Below are 13,843 nucleotides of genomic sequence, written 5' to 3' on the forward strand. Positions count from 1 at the left end.
TTCAACTCTTTAGTATGTATTTCGTCCTTCTCTGATACATGAAATAAATAAATAAAATATCAGATGATTTGATCATAATGTACATGGTATACACATAATTATAATTAAATGTCACATTATACATAGAAAGTGTTATTTATATTACTGTACTAAATAAACTCATATATATCACTTCAATGGGATTTAGTGATCAAAATGGTACTGCCTTTAATGGCACACTATACCAGTTTTTCCCCTTAATTTGAGACATCTAAACTAATAAAAGAGAAACATGCAAAATTGACCATACCTCCACTATGCCCACCAGCCAATCAAGAGTAAGTATGCAAATTAACTCAACAAAGTGTGGTACAGGCCTTTGTTCTGGCCTCTGCTTTCAGTCTTCGCTCTGGTTGGACCCTTCAGCGTTCTCCACTCCAGCTAGAGTGCCACTCGTGTAGCTCCATCTGCCCCTTCATCCTCCCTCTCATAGCAGGTGTCCCAAGCCCCCCCAGCCATTCTGCACCTGCATATGCAAATTAACCCACAGTCTTTGTTGGGTTAATTTGCACACTCACTCCTGATTGGCTAGTGGGCATAGTGGAGGTATGGTCAATTTGCATGTTTCTCTTTCATTAGTTTAGATGTCTCAAATTAAGGGGAAAACTAGAATGCTGAATGAAGAGGGGAAACAATGTAGGTGGAACATGAAGATGAGAAAATCATGGTTGTTTTTACAGGATGCTTACACTATGCCTCCTAGACAATTAGAGCTGAAAGAAAACATCATTAGAGCTCCCTTTGGATCATAAGAAAACAAACTGTAAAGTGCCTGTCTTTCATTCGCCCACCTACAGAATCAATATGTAGCATATAAGAATTAGCACCTGCATACCCCATATAACAAATTTAAAGTTGAAACCAAAGTTATCAAAAAGCAATGACAAATAGAAGTGATAGTGTTTCTGGTAATAAGCCATGTGTGGCTTTGATGAACTAATCACTGTGAAATTTATTTTTAAATGAAAGTCTATGTTTTCATAAAATTGGGGTTTAATTCATAATTTTCCTGGAAAAAAATAAGTATGTGATTGTTTACCTCTGACACTGACTGAAGCTATTTGCTTCCATCCCTGCCCATGTTCGCCTTTGCTGGTTTTATTACTGCTTCTAATCTCTGGTGGCTCAAAGTGCCAGTTGTTTTTCTCTGTATTTACAAATTCACTTTTTCTCCCCACTTCTAATAAACTAGATCTTCTGCACCTGTGGGACACTGACAGTCCCAGCACAGATGTTATCCTTGTCCCATCAGGCTGGGAAAGCTAGATTGCAGGCAATGGAAAACCCCCTTGGCAAGGGCACCATCCCAGTTGATAGTCCTGGGCATCCTCTGTCTTCCTTCGCCCTTTCTGCCCACTAGTTGGTATCTCCAGAGCCCAATGTCCCTGCACTCTCACTAGCTGTTTTTCATCAATTCATGTTTTCCGGAAAGAATCTGATCAAAGTAATTATAGCATGTTATTAAATGTTTGATCATTTATATACTTCCTCTCCTGGGGATATTTACACTTCAACAAGCTAAATGCCTTCATCCAAAGAATAAAGCTCAGAGGGTGGGATTTCTGGCATCAGTAAGGCAGAAGTGAAAAGTCTTGTTTGTTTGTTTGTATGTGATTCTCATTATGCCCTTGAAGTCACTCCAGGTCTGTTTCTACCATGTGACAGGAAGATCTTTTAAACTGATCATATTGTCTCTCATGCACAGGAATTGCAAATGCCTATCCTAGAATATGCACAAGTAGTCATGGAGAAAGATTTTTTTTTAGACCAACGTATTTGAAAAGGTGTAGAATGCACAGGATTTTCATAGAACTCAGATGAAGTGTAAAGTTCAAGTCCCATGCAACCAGAGGTCAATGGTTCAATTCCCAGTCAGAAGACATGCCCAGGTTGCGGGTTGCAGCATTGATCCCAGGTAGGGGTGTGTATAGGAGGCAGCCAATCAAGGTCACTGTTTCTCTCTCTCATTTGTGTGTGTGTGTGTGTGTGTGTGTGTGTGTGTGTGTGTCTATGTTCCTCTCTATCTAAAAATTAATAAAAACATATTAAAATATACACATAATCTAGCCCTAACTGGTTTGACTCAGTGGATAGAGCATTGGCCTGCGGACTGAAGAGTCCCAGGTTTGATTCCCTTCAAGGGCATGTACCTTGGTTGTGGGCACATCCCTAGTAGGGGATGTGCAGGAGGTAGCTGATCAATGTTTCTCTCTCATCAATGTTTCTAACTCTCTCTCCCTCTCCCTTCCTCTCTGTAAAGTAGGGGTGTCGAACTCAATCAGAGAAGGGGCCAAAATATAAAATCCAGCCTAAATCGCAGGCTGAATGGTTTACTGAACAGTCATAAACTGTCATTGTGATGGAAACGCAGCAGAGTGCAGTGATGACAGCGCGGTGCGGGCCACATTGCAAGGCCTGGTGGGACGGATTTGGCCCGTGGGCCTTGTGTTTGACACATGTGCTGTAAAGAATAATTTTTAAAAATTAAAAAATAAAATATACACATAATCTAAATCATATATGGGTGAGACATTTCATCCGAGGCACTTGCTCTTCAGCTATGAACCTGTAAAAATTAAACATGTTTATGTGCTTCCAAAATATAATGGCAAGACAAGCATAGGATAGGCATTCCCATTCTAAAGGAAGAAATATAAAAAGAAAAAGAAAAAGAGTAAAAAATTCTGAGCAAATGTAAAACCTTCAGAGCCCCTGGTCAGCCCTGTGTCTGTGGCTTTGCTGAGCACAGCCCTTGCAGCAGCTTTCAAGGGTTGGAGTTGCTTGCCTGTAGCTCTTCCAAGATGAAATCACAGAAAGAACCCAGAAATCAACACAAGCCAGTATGCTCAATTAATATTTGATAAAGGAGGCAAGAGCATACAATGGAGACAAGACAGTCTCTTCAATAGTGTTGGGAAAACTATACAGATAACTTGCAAAAAAATGAAACAAGACCACCAACTTACACCATACACAAAAATAAACTCAAAATGAACAAAGGATGTAAACGTAAGACAGGAAACCCTTAAAATCTTAGAAGAAGCGATAGGTAGCAAAATATCAGACTTTTGTCATAGTAATTTCTTTACTGACATAGCTCCTAGGGCAATGGAAACTAAGGAAAAAATAAACAAATGGAACTACATCAGAATAAAAATCTTTTGCACAGCAAAAGAAATCACCAACAAAACAATAAGAAAGCCCTCCACATGGGAGAACATATTTGCCAATGTTTAATCTCAAAATTTATAAGGAACTCATACAACGTAACAAAAGGAAGATAAACAACCCAATCAAAAAATGGGCAAAAGACCTAAATAGACACTTTTCAAAAGAGGACATTCAGAAAGCCAAGAGACATATGAAAGCATGCTCAGTAACTAATCATCTGAGAGATGCAAATCAAAACAACAACGAGGTACTATCTCACACCTGTCAGAATAGCTATCATCAATAATTCAACAAATGACAAGTGCTGGTGATGATGCAGAGAAAAGGTCAATGGGGGAGGGGGGGAAAAGGAAACATATGTACTGCTATTTATAATACCTTAAACAATACATTAAAAAAAGAAAAGATTAAATCATAGGCAGATGGTTCCAGCAGTCTGGTGTTGTAGACCTATGGCTCTGTGAGGCTCTCTTCTTCAATATCCAGGTGGAGGTTACCATGGCACCAGCTTTGCTAGGTAGTTATCCCCAGTAAAGCCCTGGGCAGCACTATCCCCAAGGCTCTGGGCCAGGGTTGTCTGCCTGCTGATACCCAGGTAACAGTCTCCATTTTGAAACCAAAGAAGCAGTTCTAATAATCTCTGAATCCTCTTTGGTGTCCTTCTTACCTTGTCTGGAAGAAGAATATCACATGTCCACAACCAATAGCTCTATGGTTCCATCCTGTTAAAGCTAAGACATCCTTTTTTTTATTTGTTTGTTTTTGTATCTTTCCCCTTCAGTTCAACCTGGCTGTTTTCTTGCTGGAGTGGACGATTAAGTCCTTAGTTTACACCCACATGGATCTCCTTGTCAAAAGGTCCCTTAGTCACACCATTAGTGTTCTCTTCCAACCATGATTTCATATTTTTTGCAATATAAACAGGCTGAGTTTTTCCAAATTGTTTAGGTTCTGTTTCTCTTTTAATTAACAGTTCAGTCTCTAAGTCATTTCTTTAACTGTATACAATCAAGAGAAGCCAAGCCATGCCTCGAAAGGCTTCAGCTATGTAATATGGTAATCATTGCACTACATATATGTAATTATCATATTGTACATTTTAAGTATATTGAATTTTTATTAAATACATACAAATAAATACAATTACAAAGAAAAATTTGTTTCAGCCATATATTTAATTTCCTTTTCACAAGTTCTACATCCCATGAAACACTAAGACACAAACACAATTCAGCCATCTTCTCTGCCCTTCTATAACAAAGATGGCCTTCTCCATTGCCCTATAACATATTCCTCATTTCCAAATGAGACTTCATCAGAATGGCCTATACCAGTGGTCAGCAAACTCATTAGTCAACAGAGCCAAATATCTACAGTACAATGATTGAAATTTCTTTTGAGAGCCAATTTTTTTCAACTTAAATTTCTTCTAATGCTACTTCAAAATAGACTCACTCAGGCCATGATATTTTGTGGAAGAGCCACACTCCAGGGGCCAAAGAGCCGCATGTGGCTTGCGAGCCACAGTTTGCTGACCACGGGTCTATACTGTTCATGTTTCTACTGACATTCTATTCACTGCCATGCAGGTGTTTTCTAAAAAGACTGAGATGCTCTCTACACCTCTCCTCTTCTCTGAAGCCCTCACCAGATTTGCTTTTACTGTTCCATTCACAGTGATGTAAGGTTTTCCTGGCATACACCTCAAAACTCTTTAACCTTTACTTCTTAGCAAGTTCAAAGCTACTATCTTTTTATATCTTTATTATTGCAGCACCAACTTCTTGGGCCAATTTTCTATCTTAGTTCAGTTAGGCTGCTATAACAAAATAACACAAACTGAATGAGTAGCTTATAAACACCAGAAATGTGTTTTTCACAGACTGCAGGCTGTTAGTCCAAGATTAGGGTACCAGCATGGTCAGAAAAGGGTCTTCCTCTGGGTCACAGACTTCTTCTTTCATGCTTTCATGACTGAAGAGCCTAGGGAACGTAGGGTATCTTCTCTAAGACCACTAATTCTAATCATTAGGGCTCCATCTCATGATTGAAGCACCTTCCAGAAGCTCAAGCTCCTAATACTATCACATTGGGCACTAGGATTTCAGCATGTGAATTGGTTGGGCTGGGTGGTATGGGGACATAAAAACAATGAGCCGATAGCAGCAAGTGTGTTTGTATTGATTTTTTTTCCTATCCTGGATATTTTGAGTAATTAAATCATGTATTCAATTAATCAGCCAGCCTACTAATTAAGGACTTAATCTGTGCCAACATGGAAAAAGGTGAAGGGGAAGATTAAAAGACAAATATCCATTTGAGTTAACAAAATGAATGATTTGCCAAGAATTGCATGGAGTAGCAATGAGAAAAGCAACATTAGAAAGCAATAAAGATAGGGAGGATAGCAGGCTTTCTCAAAATTTGCTTTTTCACTGATTGCATGGCTCAGTTGGTTGCAGTGTTGTCCCAAACATCAAAAGTCTATGGGTTCGATTCCTGGTCAGGGCACATATGAGGTTGTGGATTTGATCCCTGATCAGGACACCTACAGAAGGCAGCCAACCAATTGTTCTCTCTCACATCCATGTTTCTATATATTTCTCTCTTCATATCTTTCTTTATAAAAAATCAATTAAAACATATCCTTGCTGATTGGCCCAGGCTGATTGGCTCAGCGATTAAAACAGCCTGCAGACCAAAGGGTCCTGGGTTCCATTCCTAGTCAAGGGCATTTGCCTCCATTGCAGGTTCCCTAGCCCCAGAAGGTGGGTATGTGATGGCAGCCAGTGGATGTGTCTCATGTCAATATTTTTCTCCCCCCACTCCCTCCCTTTCACTCTCTATAGAAACCAATGGAAAAAAATGTCCATGGATGAGGATTTTTTTTTTAATCTCCTTGAAGATTTTTCTAAATTGCTTGTGTGAATGCATAATAATGAGATCAGCTAAACATGTATTAAACATTTAAAGGCCAGGTATTATTGTAAAATGTTTTATATGTATTAGCTTTAGAGTCCCACAATAGGCACAGCAGATAGCTACTATTATTTTTCTCATTTTACAGATAAAAAAAACAACACACACTATATATTGATAGTTTAACAAACCTGTCTATAATCATGCAGAAAGCAGAGCAGCTACAATTGATGCCCATGCTGGAAACTACTGTTATGGTTGTTAAAGAGGCAAGAGAGATCAAGGAAAAATATTTCTTTATAATAGATAATACTAAAGCATATTTACATATGAATTGGTATGGTCCAATAGAACAGGATGGGACAGAATGTATATTTTTCTACTAAAAAACATTTTATACAAGTTTTCAGAAGAAAAAAATTTCAGGGCTTTTTAATTTTAAAAGTCCTCAATTATTTGATGAATTATTTATGGATTTGCTTCATATTTCCACTTCAACTCAAAGGATTATATGGTTCATTGAGATATCTTTTATCTTTATATATTTAGATGTTATGAGTTAAATAGAAATTATTCTGCCCCAGATCTCTTTTAACAACAGAAACAAGTGATAAATGTTATTTATCAATCCACATAGGTATAGTTAGTGATGAATATAAATCTAATACCTATAGATGATATCTAAATATGTAATTTTAAAAGAGAGAAAAAGAAGTTCTAGAACCTGTGAATATTCCTTTATTCACCCTGATTTCTGTCAGAATATTTTTTTCATTTTGCCATATTTAAATATACAGAATAATTGAAAACTGGTTTAATTAAAAATAAAGGAATCACAGCATAATCACTTAGTTTTTTTTGTTGTTGTTGTTGCTGTTTGCTTGCTTCATTGATCCCTTGGTTGTCTTAAAATTCTAGAAAATTGTCATACAACTTGGTAAATCTTCATTCAACATAATTTGCTATTGTGTGGATTGGGTTTCAATACACTGCATTAACCCATCTATATATTTAAAAGGCTAATATGCTAGGTGCCCATCTAACCAGTCACTATGACGTGCACTAACAACCATCTGACCAGTCGCTCTGACGTGCACTGACACTCAGTGCAGGACCTGCTGTGATGGGTACTGGCCATTTACAGAGAAACAGCACCGCAGACCTGGCGCCCACAAAGCAACACTCGGCTTCCCCCACGTGGGACACAGGTCCTGCCATCACCACAGAGTGACAGCCCACCAAATCCCAGCTGATGCTGCCAAGACCCCATGGCTTAAAATGTGTCCCACAGCCCAGCCCAGTCTGAAAACGGTTGCTGTGGGCACAGGTAATGATGTCCCATAGCAATGCCCCATTTCCTCTCCCTAGCAACGACTAGCCTCCATGCGGTTTCTTCAGCTCAGGAACACAACTTGCTATATAGCCAGGTGCAAACATTTCACACTTCAACCAATGTCTGTGAAGTATTTTCCCATGCCTCATCTCATTTGATCCCAACCTAGAGTAGGTTGATAGGAGACTCGGTGGAATTCTATTTTCTTTTCATTAGCTGGAAAACAGAAATTTTGAAAGCTTAAAAACTTGATCCAACTGAAAAAAAGTAAGAAATGGTAGACCTTGAAAATAACTTCAGGTTTTCTCACTGCGCAGAATATAGTTAAACACTGCTACAGTCAAATATTTTATTCTTTATTCTGCCTGCATGATCTATAATAATTGCTTCATGTTGATATCTATTGCTGTGTTGCTCACAATTACCTGAAAGAGAGAAGTTGGGGTTTTCCACTGGTCTGGAAAAAGTTTAGCAAAATCAGAAAGCAGGTCTAATTAAGCAAACTTATTGTATATCTATAAAAGGCTAAGTTGACTTGTGCATGTGCAACACATATAAAGCTCTTGGTGCCAATCGCACATGTGTGTTTCCATCTGTCATTGTCAATCATGAATTTGGTTGACACTTTTATCATAAACAAAAGGCAAAGAATGAATGTAAAATATTTCTTCTAAATAATTTTCTTTCAATGTGCATGAATCCATGTACTGGGCCACTAGTATACAGATAAACATAGCTTTTTTTTAGAATGTAAGCTTTCCCCCCCAGAATAAATGAATGATTTTAATTGAAACCTCCTTCTCCATTCCTCCATTTCCACAGTCTCTACAGAGAATGACAAGGAGAGATTTGAGAGGGCAGTAGAATAGCCAAGTATGTGATATACCAGAGAAAATGGGGATGAGATCAACCTACAAGTGAGCAAATTACCTGACCTTTTTCTTTATGCTTCAAATGTATCGGGAAAAGCTATCAAAAGTATGTGCAACAGCAGAAAAGTGGGTAACAAGAAATTTCTGTAAATTCTGGAATATATGGAAATATTTGTGAATTATTTTATGAATCTTAACATTTTGAATTTGGTGCAATAATGTTCTACTAAATACAAGGTCACCATAATGCTATTATTATTATTACAGTTTTTACATGTGCTTTTGTTTTTTGTTTTGTTTTTCAGATTCTAAAATATTTTACAAAATACTTATTTTCTAAAATGTGTTTAACTTATATCCCAACATTAAAAATGAAAATCTGAAGTAATAGGATAACCTAAAGAATATTTTGTAGGACAAAAAAAAAGTATTATTACTGGACTCCATAAAGAGACAATTCTGCAAAATTGCCAAAATGTATTCTTTTCTAAAGCTTGATTCTGAATCTAAAGTCAGAGAGATGCTAGAAGATGAGTTGGCCACTGGTTTCAACATAGTAGAATCTCCTTTATTTCAAATGCATGTAGTATTCAGTGAGCTGTGACCAGCAAAAAACTGAGAAGTTGCAATATTTGACTTAAAATTCATTTTTATTGCTGACTTCTTCAAGTAAGTATTGTAAGTAGTAGAAAACTCCATATTTTATCTTTTTATTTCAAGGAAAATATAGGAGTTAGCATTTCCTATATTTTCAGAAAGTCTTCAACTATCAAACAGAGTATCAGAAAGTTGCAAACTCAGAAATTTGTTAAAAAGTTTCTTAATTTTTGAATTTTAAAATTTAATGACTTTTAAATAATATTTCCTTATTTTATTTAAAATCAGGAGAATCTCAAATTTAAAAAGAATCATTTGCTTTATTTATAATGTCATATTTTAATTATTTATTTTACAGAATCATTAACTCTTATCTGATACTAAACAATATCGTAGACCAAAATTCTATATCAGTTGGCATTTTCCTAATTGTTTAGATTATAATTTAATTTTATAAGGTATTACTTTCAATAAATATTATTTTCATTATAAAGTTATGCGGGAATTCATATAATTGATGCCTAATTAAATCTTAACTCTTGAAATAATGCCAAATTTGGGGCCCTAAGAAAACCTATTGCAAGACTCAAAATTTCTGAATTTTACAGAACAAGTTAGACTTGCTCTGTTTATTTTTTAACTGATTGACAAGCTTATAAGTGATTGACATGTTACCTTTAGAAAAAGTCCAACCACGTAGGTTATTCAATCAGATAGGCTCTAATCATCTATTTTTTTTTTCAAAACAATACAGCTTAACCATAGAGGAAGTACATATAAGAGTTTAATCAAGACAGTTCTTGTATTTGTCTCAGATATAAATACATCATTAATAAAAAAAAAAATACATTGCAGAGAAATGACATTCCTTCCCCATTTCTTCTATCTATCTAGTTGAAAATAATATCACACATTCACATATATTATCCTATATAATAAAGAGGTATTGTGCAAATTGACCCTCATGCCATAATGCCGTCACAAAAAGGCTGCCCTTACAGGCATATTGGCCTGTAATTCTATTTCTTTGAATTGTCTTTATTTGGTTTGAGATTAGGGTTATATTGGCTTCGTAGAAAGAGCTTTGAGGTATTCATTCCTCTTGAATTTTTTTGGAATAGTCTGAGGAGGATAGATTTTAGTTCTTCTTTGAATATTTGGTAAAATACCTTTGTGAAGCCATCTGGTCCAGGGCTTTTGTGTGTTGGAAGTTTTTGATTACTGTTTCAATTTCCTCCATAGTCATCAGCCTACTCAGATTTTTTTTTATTATTATTTCTTATTGAGTTTTGGGAGGTTGTATTCTTCTAGGAATATGTCCATTTCTTCTAGGTTGCCCAGTTTGTTGAAATGGATTTGCTCATAGTATTTTTTTTTGTTTTGTTTTGTTATTCTTTGTATTTCTATGGGTTCTGTTATTTCATCTCTGATTTTGTTTATATGGGTCCTCTTTCTTTGCATCTAGGCGAGCCTGGCTAGAGGTTCATCAGTTTTATTTATCCTTTCAAAGAACAGCTCTTGGTTCCATTGATCATTTGTAATGTTCTTTTGGTCTCTCTGTCATTTATTTCCCCTCTGATATTTATTATTTTTTCCTCTGCTCACTCTGGGATTTTCTTGTTACTCTCTTTCTAATTTGTTAAATTGTAGGATTAGATAATTTATCATCATTTTTTTTTCTCTTGCTGCTTTTAAGTTTCTCTCTTTGCCTTTAAACTTCGGCATTTTAACTATGATGTGTCTTATTGTAGACCTCTTTGGGTTCATCTTCTGTGGGACTCTGTGCCTCCTAGACTTGTAAGTCTATTTTTTTCACCTAGTAAGAAAAGTTTTCTGCCATTATTTCCTCAAAATGTTTTCAATAACTTGCTCTCTCTTCTTCTTCTGGCACCCCCATGATGCAAATGTTGGTACACTTGAAGTTGTGCCAGAGACTCCTTACAATATCTTCATATTTTTCAGATTCTTTTCCTTTTTTTGTCTTCTGATTGGGTGTTTTTTGCTGCCTCATATTCCAAATTGAAGATTTGATCAAATATTCACATACAAGTTCTAACATTCACAATCATTGTAATCAAAACTATTTTTCTAAACCATTTTTATTTTTTGTTTGATTTAAAAATTTTAAGCTATACTAATTAACATGTTTGTGAGGTTTCAGGAGAGGTAGATGTAAACTTTACTTTAAAATTTAAAATTTAGGTGTATTTTTTTATTAAATTTATTGGAGTGGCATTGGTTAATAAAATTATATAGGTATCAGGTGTACAATTCTATCGTAGATCATTTGTATATTGTATTGTGTCTTCACCATCCCAAGTCAAGTCTCCCTCCATCACTATTTATCCTCCTAATACCCTCTTCTACTTCCCCTCACCCTCTTTTCCCTCTGATAATCACCATACTGTTGTCTGTTTCTAAGGTTGTTGTTGTTGTGTTTTTCTTTGATTAATCCTTTAAACTTTTTACCCAAACCTCAACCCCCTTCTGTGATAAAATAAATGTGATAAACCGTATGATTAATGAAGCTCATAAAAACTTTTAAGCTAACAATTACAAATCGATACTTCCCCTCTGCAGCAACTAAGAGCCAAATGTTTTTATTTTTCCTTGGAATTGAATGACTTCTTGGTAAACTTACTATGTGAAATATTGTTTTATTTTCTAGTTCAGTCATATTTGACAGTTGACAGAGTGTTACTTGTTGAAAGGGTTTAGAGTACATTTTTGCCTACGTAGGGGAAAAGGAGGAAAGGTTTAAATGTTTTTAAACTAAGACTTGTAAGTAAAAAGATGGAATAAAATATATGCACCCTAAAATTTATAAACAAGGTTAAGGTCTTATTATATCATTTATTTATTTACAATATTGTATGCAATAAGAAACCAAATCTTGAGAATGCAAATGGTAAATATTTTCAATTCAGAAATCAATATATTTTTCAATATATAAGCCCGATGATTGTCTTGGTCATAAGTCAGTCTATCTTAGCATGAATTTTTTAATAATATTGAGAGCATAATAAACAAAAAAACAACTTGAAAGAAATACTCCTAACTATTGAATTCTGGGATGTGCCTCTTTCTAGTTTTTCTAATGTCCTTTTTCACATAAATTTAAACTTATAGAAACATAAAATTACTGGTGTAGTTCTATTCACCATGAATATAGTATAATATATTCATGGTGAATAGAACAAAAAGTCATATTTATGTTTATCTTTAAGAGGTTATATTTGTTCCTTAAAACAAATGCTTTCCAATTCCTTATGCTCTCTTTTTTGCTCTTGGCCCTTTGACAATCTTTCTGGATACATGTTTTGTCCAGATTATTCTTAAAGAGAACAGGCCATGCAACTGAATACAAAAGATAGGCTGCATCAGGGCTATAGGATGTCATGAGTATTTGTAGTTTTCTCTGTTTTCTTTGACCCAGAAGGAGCAATTTTTCTTGATGCGTCTATAGCTGTGGATGGAACAAGGTACTAATGTCTGAAAGGAAAAGTGCAAGGAACAAAGGCAAAAGTTGTAAAAGTATATCTGCTTTACTCCTATTTTTCACTGGTAATCAACTATATTAATGAATGCATTTTCCTTATTCATATACAAATTACAGTGAACTTTGTATAATAAGATTATAGATTCCACATAACTTTTGGATAAGATGGTATTTTTTCCTATTAATTTTTGGGATAATTTTTGAAATGAGTTTTTTAATTACTTTCTACCAATATTTTGAATAAATGAAATCAGTTCTAAAATATGATTGTACACTCTAACCAGTTTGCAACATGAAGAAAATAATATAAGTCCCCCTTCACTCTCTCTTCTGGGTTTCTGGATCATTTGAGAATTTTACTAGATGCATAGAAACTGTAAAAATCAATAATTAGGGATCTTTCATCCCGTTCAAGGCAGTGGGGGGAAAAAATTCACATTGATAACTGCAGGTAAAATACCACTAATGAATTTTTAAATAATTGTTCAAATAACCACATCAAAAGATAAGATTTCCATTTGAAAGCATCCAATCCTTTGGTTTTTCTTTACACATGCACATTCTAATTTACTTTCTTGCAGACTATAGAATTTGTAAGCTCTATCCCAATTAAGTTGGAACATTTATTTATAATGGATTTCTTCTTTGTGCTGGATAAGAAACATCATATCTACCAAAAAAAGATCAGTGAGTCAGATTAGAAAACATCATCTCTCACAGTATTTAAGTACAAGCACACTGATAGTCGTTTAAACAGTATATTGCTCAGAATGCTAAAGTGTTTCTTTCTGCTACTCTATCTCTCTCAAAAAGTTGTCTCTGTGCTTGAATGTCCATCTTAGTGACACTTTCTTTTCAGATAATTTTCTCTGGTTATAGAAATCTCTACCTATGTTAGAAAGAAGATCTAGTACAGTTGATTCAGTGTTAGGCATTAAAACATTAGTATAAATTGTTAAAAAAAAAATCCCTCCCTTACAGTTAAGAAAAAAGGATCATTTTTGGAGCTTTATAGTACATTGGAATATGTTCTCACAAGTTAGTTAGGATGGTAGGGTGGGGCATAGTATTTGGTCACAGGATAGCCTAAAAGCCTGAAAACATTCATTTATTCTACCAAAATTTTTAGAAGTACTGAAATCTTTCTGTGCACTCTGGTCCAATGTGAATAAACAGTCAAACAGTGCCAGTTGTTAAGAAATTTATAATGTAACTAGAGGCCCAATACATGACATCGTGCACTGGAAGGGGTGGGGGGGAAATCCCTCAGCCAGGCCTGCACCCTTTAGCAGTCTGGGAGCCCTTGGGGGATGTCCGATTGATGGCTTAGACCTGCTCCCCACAGTCTAACATCCTTAGCGCTGATGCGGAAGTGGGAGAGGCTTCTGCCACCGCCACTGTGCTCACCAACCT

The 13,843-nt window shown here is 35.5% G+C and overlaps 1 protein-coding gene across 1 annotated transcript in view; it reads left to right on the forward strand.

Annotated features, from left to right (window-relative positions):
- Positions 1-13,843, forward strand: part of EYS (eyes shut homolog) — a 1,188,193-nt gene that overhangs the window by 743,019 nt on the left and 431,331 nt on the right. Inside the window, 3 exon segments of the mRNA XM_036415133.1 lie at positions 5,093-5,207; positions 12,783-12,851; positions 12,853-12,881. Of these exon segments, the coding sequence (XP_036271026.1) occupies positions 5,093-5,207; positions 12,783-12,851; positions 12,853-12,881 (213 nt within the window).

Source organism: Pipistrellus kuhlii, unplaced genomic scaffold (genome assembly GCF_014108245.1).
Source record: "Pipistrellus kuhlii isolate mPipKuh1 unplaced genomic scaffold, mPipKuh1.p scaffold_m20_p_5, whole genome shotgun sequence".
Taxonomy (NCBI): Eukaryota; Metazoa; Chordata; class Mammalia; order Chiroptera; family Vespertilionidae; genus Pipistrellus; species Pipistrellus kuhlii.